We start from the raw sequence: 8696 nt of genomic DNA on the forward strand, positions 1-8696 counted from the left end.
TGTTTTAGCCAATTTTTCCCAAGGAATGGGAGCGTGACTAAGAGGAGACAAAGAGACGCTCTCAGGCTCAATTTCTTCCACTTAATTGATCCCACTGGAAGCGTTTCTCTGTACCGTAAAACGTTCTGCAACCAACTTGTTTACACATCAGGAACGCTTTTCTAAATGTTTGGAGGGATTTTATGTTGCTCTCTCGCATACTTTTATCTGCTAAAACAAGACCGCAAAAAAAAATTCCTTGGTGGCTGGCCCTCGTGGGGCACACACACACACACACACACACACACACACACACACACACACACACACACACACACACACACACACACACACGCGCGTACCCACAATTCCCAAAACAGTACCGCGCCAACTCTAAATCCCGATGACCCATTAAATTGAAATAATATTACTTCATGAAGGTCACTGAGTCTCTGTACCAGGGTCATCTGATGGGTGATCTCTGTGCCAGGCTCATCTGATAGGTTCATAGTTGACATGGTAGTAAGTTTTAGACTAAGAGGCGCAATACTAACATCTCCCGTACTCAAACAGGCTCCAGAAACTGAATTGTGTCAATTTTGAGCTATTGAAATTACCCTCTGAATGAACCAGTTAATAGTATGAAGTCCCAAGTTCCGGGAAAACTAGAAATAAGCACTTGCTGGCTTTGTCGGCTATCCTTGGTCAAATTGCGTTACTGTTTACTATTTTTGTATTCCTGCATTGTCCATGTATACAGTACTTGCAATGGCTATATACATGGTAAACTGTATACATACCAAATGTAAACCTATATGATGATTTTATTGAGTAAATATCATTATTATCATTATCTCTGGTGATCCAAACTATTACCCACATTCATATTCTTTTGTTTTTCCATCTTCGTCTCCCAAGCGTTGACATTATGGAAGTAAATCTTTCAATAAATAAAGAATGATTTGAGAGTTTATATTGTGATGGAATAAAGACCAAATAAAAGTCAACAGTTTATTCACGAGTGGTTATGATGCAGAGGAATGAAGGAACTTTGTTACGATAAGAACAAAGGAGAATTGTATGCTCTGAGAGAACAATAGAACTTGCTGTGAATGTCAACTGACGATACAATATATGTTTTTTCCACCTTAAAATATCGCCATTATATCTATTTTTTCTTCTATTTTTTTCTTACAGGAACAATAGTCTCAGCTGATAAAATAGGTAGGCCTCGACAAGTGATTGAACTCCATTGTCCTATTTATATCTATTGTCATCACATTGTACTTAATGTCACTCCCAAGTCAGACGTATCTTTCGGGGTTTATTTTTTGTTGCCCAAATATTAAATTACAAAGAATGTTACATGGGAGTACAGCAATCAGGCAGTATAACACTTCCTTTATTCACTAACCACTGTAATGATAAGTTATTTAGAACTCTTAACTTACTGCAGACCGACGCATATTAAAATACTGTAATGTAAAGCTTCCACGTACAAATGTTTCTTTTTTGTTTTGCTGGCCGTCGACAGGTGTAACGGCGTCACACTTGCACTTTTTCCCGCACTTTCCAGGACAAAGCAATGAAGTGGGATTAAGATGATACAGAAAGCATTATCTAAACATCAAACGAAGTTACGTATTACGAATACATTCGACACTGGAGAAATATGCTTGATTATCTTCCTCGGAGATTTTTCGCCGTGTAAGTACATCATTTCGTATATAGCCACTGGTTGTCTCAACTCTCACCTCTGCCTCTTGCTTGTGTTTTGTAATTTTATTATCATGTTTGGCATTTATGCAATCCCCAAGTTTATATATGACAGAGAATACGATAAACATTGCCACCATTACACCAGCTGAGCCCGCAATAAGAGTACCTGTCTGAGGAATTATTACAAGGGCACCAATTAAAGACATAGTGTTAAGGATGTATACAAAGGCGGCCAGCACTAATCGATGGAAATGTGTGCCAATAAGAGCACCAAATGGAGCTCCTATTGTAACAATAGGGACAACAACAAGTAGATATTCCCAACTTTCTTGAGGCATCGCCCCTGTCACGAGAGTCCTCCACCACCAACACACCATTGACGTCATGGCCATCAGAACTACAGAAGTAGGGGTCGCTACTTTCTCTGAAACCTTAAAGAAAAGTGTGAGGAGACTAAACATGCAGATATCAGCCCCACTACCAGAAAAGGAGGTGAATATTCCACCAATAAACCCAAATATAAAAATTAGTAATCTTTTCCACCAATTTAATTCTGGAATATTATTGAATGTTGTTCTTTTGTGATTCCAATTGATCAGAAACAATGCAAATGAAAAAGCAAAGAAAATGCTGACAAACCCCATCTTTTTCATGGGTGGTGTTAGCAAGGGATCTATCACCTCCAGACCAAATATGACACCAATAGAAGATCCAAGCAAACTAAACAATAAGGCGTGTCTTTCTATATGAACCTTCATAAAAAATATCGAGAATGATGCAGCTGTCATTCCATTAGCTTGTAGTGACATGGCCAGGTCGCGGGCGATCTCTGGAGGCTCCTTCATCACTAATGTCATCACTGGAAATGCTACTGCACCTCCGCCAACGCTCGTCATTCCTGAAAATTTATTATTATTATTATACACTAATTAGGGATAACTGCAATTAAGCTATAAAAAGCAACTAACTTTTTTGCAAAATTGTGATAACCGTTTGTTTTTATTGCTATAATTTAATGGAAATGAATTTGGTGTGGTATAATTCGCTCTGTTGCATTTAGAATATTGTTTACCATCATAAGATAGGCAACTTATAACTAAAGTAAGTTGGGTAAGGTTAGGTTAGGTTTTTATGATATATATATATATATATATATATATATATATATATATATATATATATATATATATATATATATATATATATATATACAATGAAAACGTGGATAAGATAAATCTTGATAAAATCACACGTTGTTTCCTTTTGTGATTTTATCAAGATATATATATATATATATATATATATATATATATATATATATATATATATATATATATATATATATATATATATATTTATTTATATTCTGATTGTCTACACTGTCATCGATCGGTAGATCATAATACATTTAAATGAATATTTGTATACATAACCTAACCTAAACCTACTTTAGATATAATTTAGCTATTGTATGAAGAAAAATGATGTCTAATGAAATATCAAATTCATTCCACATGCGAATTAATTTGCTACAATTTACTGTTAGAAATTTTTTATTAGGATTTTTTTTTGTCATTTATGTAGTACTTATTTTTCTGTCTGTCGAAAGAATGTTTGCAATCTGTCTTGGCATAATGATTTAGAACAAGTCAAACTTTACCTGTTTATCGTACAAATACATTTTTGTAACCTATTTTACTTTATCTCTTGATGCATTAATTAGGCGGTAATGAATACATTATTACCCTATTGAAACCTAAAGCCGGAACCAAAAAATATAATTCAACACAACACATGAGAACTAACCAGCAATGATGGAACCAAAGACCATAGTGATGGACATGGGATACTTGGTCTCATAAACATAGAAGAGGTTCCTGTAGGTCATGATGGACCAGTACCAGAAGTGGAAGAAGGCAGCAGGAATCAACAGTCCCACAAGTTTACGCTTCGATGGTGACAAACCGCTTAAGGGGCCCCTGGTATTGGTGACGTTTTCGTTGCCTTCATCTACTGCCCCTTGTTTCAGCTGACCTGTAGGTAAATCTATAATAAATACATGTTTGCTACAGTAATACAAAAAAATTCACTAGGCCATAACAATGCACAATGAGGACAAAATACCGAGTTTGTTTCTTCACTGTTTTGACTGATAAATCAATGTTCAGTGCACCAATGAAAATCAATTCACCTTTCGTCCTGTCACAGTACACGTCATTCATTATACAACCACCCTTTGTTATATCCCCAATGAAGGGGACTTACCATTTACTGGGATATGATGACTCTAGAGCATGTCAGCCTGTGTTCATCCTAGTATCATTCATATCACATAAATTAATTCTACAGTACATTGTGGGGATTCGTTTTCGAGTAATATGCCTCGACAAATGTTTTGCTTTGTATTTACTCCATACTAAATAACACAACATGTAGTAGTTCCCCTTGTTTGAGTAAATGTGAAAAACCTATTATTGCTTCCATGAATAATTTATTGTGGTACGGTAATTGTCAGCAGTGTCTGAGACAAAAGCATGCGGAGTGCCTGTTAAACTTCAGCGCTTCTCGAAAAAAAAATCGTACAGTTAGTAATTTCCGTGGTTTTAACCACCTTTTGTCAACCATTCCCCTTTAGTGCCTCCTACAACTACAAGAATTCTACGTGTCAGACAAATACAGCACATGTAGAGTACGTCCACTATTTCCATCATTCTACATCCCTCTCCGCGTAAGGCCGTCTGACAAAATTGTAGGATTAACTAATAGGGAAAACATGAAATTTACTTACCTTCCCAAAAGTACTTCTTGCACCATACAGAGAGACCATGTCGACACCACTTCCTCTGGTATCGTCTGTTTTGTCTCCACCTCTTCTCTCTCACGCTGCCTCCCACCTCTCCCAAAGTCCTTTCCACGTCTCCCATGGTTCCTTCCGCCTAGCAATTTGTTTTATTTAACCTTCTTTGTAGTTTCTTCGGGTAGGCTGATTTAATTTGTTTTATAGCTGTGTAAATATGCTGTCATTCAACATCTGAAACGAAAAAAAAAATAATAGTTGAGAAAATGAATTATTTCTTATTAAGACATCTTATCTCCACAATAAGAAAATGCAATTAAAACAATAATCTAAAGGTTGACGGAAGTTTTCCTTTGTGTAATGTGATGTTTCTTGGTGACTAAGCTTTTCCAGCAAATGGTAGCATGAGTGAGATTATCCTTTGCCAGGATTTCTTGACAAATCATCTTACGTGTTTCATCCCTCGATACATGCCCATTAAGTACTTTTACTTTCCCAGAATATAAGGCACTTACTACGTTATTAAGATTCAAAAACTTGTTAGAAAGTTTGTTCGCGTAGGGGTAAAACAAATTTCTAGTGCAAATTCTAACTGAGAGAAATGGAATCTATTATTTTGATTTGCTACTTGTGACTGGACATTAGGGCTCTCTCCATTCTAGACAGTGCATTATTATAACCCTTTAAGGAAATATGTATACGCCTGACAATATATTCTACAAAAAATGAATTTGCAAATATGTAATAGGCTGCTGATCATTGAAACGACTCAACCAGTGTTTCAAAACGTTTATCATCATGTTTATTTTTTACCAAGTGTCTTACATGTTTAACAGTATTAACCTCAATATTAGGTTATCGAGATTGTGCAAATGCACAAAACAATCAATAAAATAACCGGACTTGTGCCTGATGAGCGACCCGTGCATGACTACCCCCTCCCCTTCCCCCACCTCAGTGTTCCGAACCTTGTGTCATTGCTCGTGGATTCATTGTATGGACCAAAGTCTATTAAGAGAGATAGGAAAGCTCTTACGAAAGCTATTGAATTAATCTTGCGCCGCAAAGCCGAAATCAGCGCCATCTATCGGCAAGGCCCCAAATAAAATTAGCTCCGAAGGGGGGGGGGTCAATCTCAAACTCCACCTCTGTTTCTTGTGTTATTATTCATATCCTCCTCACTGCGCCATGTTAGGGTGCCAACCCGGGGGTTAAGTAAAGGCCGCGTCCATAGTCCATATATTGGCGAAGATGACGGGGGGGAGGGGGGGTGGCAGACAAGTCCTCACAGAGAGGAGCCTTGAGCCCGAACTGAGCTCCGCGTCCGTTGGGACCGATACAGTGATGCCAGACCGGCACACACCCCAACATTATATTGTGTTAATTATGCATTATATATACACTCAACTGTTTCTGTTGTCGAGGGAATCGATGAAATATAAAAAGTAGGATGAATTTCTTTGGTTTTTCCGCACAGGAAACGGGTGAGGCATGCCGACTGTGTACAAACTTGACGCCACCCAAGTTGACGTATTCGGTAAACAAACAGACGATGTTCTCACAGATACCAACGCCATCTGCCACAGAGGCCCTTACTACACGCACACCCAAAAGCTCGAGCTTTCCTGTCTTTCGGTTAAAGTCTTTGGTATGGACCATAGTTTGGGCTCATAGAAAGGCGTTTCCGAGTTCCGTACCTGTGTTCATATCTCGAACGGAGTTGTAATGAAGCAGTATACGAGGTGACAGTTGGGCTGAGCATGCCTTCCTGGAGGGCAGTGCACGAGGATGAGGAGCTGGTGGATGCTGGTCGGTGGTCTGCTGTGGTTGATAGCTAATTGTGTTACGCTGGATTAGACTGTAATGTAAGTATACTATTTATGTAACTAGTGTATGCTGTATGAGTGTGGCGATTGTTAATGTTTGATGGTTGTTGGTGCCATTTTAATACATTGTACTGTACATTCCAACATCACCTTCACGACGCCTGAGTAAACATGATAATTGAATTTAAGATAATGACTTTAACAAGATGTGTTACTTGGTCAGACACAAACTTGGGTGAACAACGCGTTAGTGTGTGTGGGGGGTCTGTTACCGCCTGGTTCTGGGTAAGGTGTATGGCTTTGGAACAAGAGGCTTGAGAGTCGTTAGGTTAAGTTCTTGATGATGATCTTATATGGGGTGTTTTTACCCAACAATTTCACTCGACTTCAAAGTCCTGCTCACTTTGTGTGATCAAAATTGCATTTGTTTGTGTGAAATCATCAAAGTAAAAAAAAATAACTAAAAATATAAATTTCTGGTGAAAACGCTCGTGTAAAGCAATTTTTTTTTGCCGTTTCTTTATTTACAAATCAAGTTAAAATTGCAGTTTCGGCCAATGTGCCCTGGTAGTTTAGAAATTAGTTTATCCTGTGTATTTTGATGTGATTTCATCGAATTTGACCTTTATTTTCGGAGGAAAGTACCAGTTTTAGGTCCCTCCCCAAAAAGGATGGAAAGCCTTAAAGTAAATTTCTGACGTTATTATTCTTTGCCCTCGGGTTGAAATGGGTTTAGAAATACTCCGAATACGGATATCTAAAGGTTGAGGAATGGTTAAAACAGTCGGCCGTGTTTTGGCCGAAACTGCAATAATACCTAAATTAATATAATGGTCACTTATCACTACCGAATAATTGCCGGTACTATACTCATATCTTCACATACTCGGTAGCAGCTTCACATGAGGGGCTAGGCTTTGTATCGTCCAAAATGTGCGCACGGTGCTCAGTGGCTGAAGCAGTTGACGTGCTTAATTCTGAAGAAAAAACCCCACGAGACCTTCTCATACAGGAGGTGATATGACCCAACAAAAACTAACTGAACGATCATTAGTTAGACTGGATTGGTTGGTTTTCGTCTGTCAGTAGAATAGTTTAACGCCGTTGGCGCCTCTTGCTTAATGATTTTCTCGAGTCACTTTGTCTGGAGTAATAACACTTCAACTCCTTAGTGTTTACGTTTGTGCGAGAAAACCGAACCGGAGGTAATTACGGAGATCCAATAAAGTGTCGATAAGAATCGATGGAACCCTAAACCCAAGGATTGTGTTGTAAGGGCCCGTATTAGGTTATGTAAACAGAGGAATATATCTGGGTACAAAACCACTTCGACGGATTTGACGAGTGCCCATACACTCGTACATCCCTGCTCTTGTAACAGGTATTGATCAGTAACTAAGGTTTCATCCATAAAAAGCGGAACGTTTTTGATCACCAATAACAAAAGGTTCACAGGAGTCCAGAATGTGAAAAATACCTTGGTACTAAATAAAAGTATTATTAACACTAACCTTAGACTTATTAGGCGAGAACCATTCTGGAGGGCAGATCTAATATACAGTACATCTGCTCGGACGTTCTCCCAAATCACTACTGGAGACAAATTTGAACTTGGAAGAGTGATTTGAGATTTCACCTTTCACCATGTTAGCATTATTAACATTGAAGAGATCGTAAACTATGAGAAGTGTTTAGTTGTTCAAGTAAAAGTGTTGTAAATAATGTTACCGAGCAAGTGCCATTTATTGACTAGGCCACAGCGAGTTGTGTATATACTATGACTGGCCTTAATTCGACAAAGATTTCCGGGTGTACATAACACTGACCCCGACAGACTGGATCTCGAATGACTTGACCTAAAAACAGAATTTGAGTATCCGCAATATCAGATGTCATCTTTTCCCTCAAGTAGAAGTTCGTTATTACACCAATGTGCGTAGAAAGTTTCGTGTTATTAATGAGATCTTGCATATGATTACAATAAAAAAATAAACTGTAAAGACATATGAAATTAGACTGTGTTTCGAGTTACAAGAGTGCCAGGTTGACACCTTAATTTTACCTTGATCTTTTTGCCAGAATTAGAGATTCACTTGGATTTTACTGTCCAGTATCAATGAAAGTCATTCATGTCTAAAATTATTATTATAATTATTATTATTGACTATTCTTAATGTAACGTCTTAAAAAGCAGTACCTTGAATATTTTCTAAACTGGAATGTTCATTTGGCTAAAAACTACCCAAGTCCGTAACAAGAATATTAACAGCAGTCCACTTGAAAAATGGGGATGTCTTTATTGCCGAGACTAAAACATTACTAAGTCTTTCATTCATGTGATTTTTAGCATTAATATACCCCATAACCTTTTCCAG

At 37.8% G+C, this 8696-nt stretch overlaps 1 protein-coding gene across 1 annotated transcript; it reads right to left on the reverse strand.

Moving 5' to 3' along the window:
- Window positions 1-976: 976 nt before the first annotated feature.
- On the reverse strand, window positions 977-7939 carry LOC121878130. Its single transcript, XM_042384135.1, has 4 exons — window positions 7833-7939; window positions 4487-4729; window positions 3505-3732; window positions 977-2596 (listed from the first exon to the last, which is right to left on the reverse strand). The coding sequence occupies exons 2-4, from the start codon at window positions 4620-4622 to the stop codon at window positions 1617-1619; spliced, it is 1344 nt and encodes a 447-aa protein (XP_042240069.1). The 5' UTR covers window positions 4623-4729; window positions 7833-7939; the 3' UTR covers window positions 977-1616.
- Window positions 7940-8696: the final 757 nt, after the last annotated feature.

This window comes from Homarus americanus, unplaced genomic scaffold (genome assembly GCF_018991925.1).
Source record: "Homarus americanus isolate GMGI-L3 unplaced genomic scaffold, GMGI_Hamer_2.0 scaffold45562, whole genome shotgun sequence".
In the NCBI taxonomy this organism is placed as follows: domain Eukaryota; kingdom Metazoa; phylum Arthropoda; class Malacostraca; order Decapoda; family Nephropidae; genus Homarus; species Homarus americanus.

What these genes read in the sequence shown, in the direction of transcription:
- LOC121878130 (XM_042384135.1), bottom strand. Translation starts at nt 4,622, where the DNA reads ATGGGAGACGTGGAAAGGACTTTGGGAGAGGTGGGAGGCAGCGTGAGA. An exon ending in CAAGAAGTACTTTTGGGAAG is followed by an intron (nt 3,733 to 4,486) that starts GTAAGTAAATTT and finishes ATTTACCTACAG; the next exon opens with GTCAGCTGAAACAAGGGGCA. An exon ending in CTTTGGTTCCATCATTGCTG is followed by an intron (nt 2,597 to 3,504) that starts GTTAGTTCTCAT and finishes ATAAATTTTCAG; the next exon opens with GAATGACGAGCGTTGGCGGA.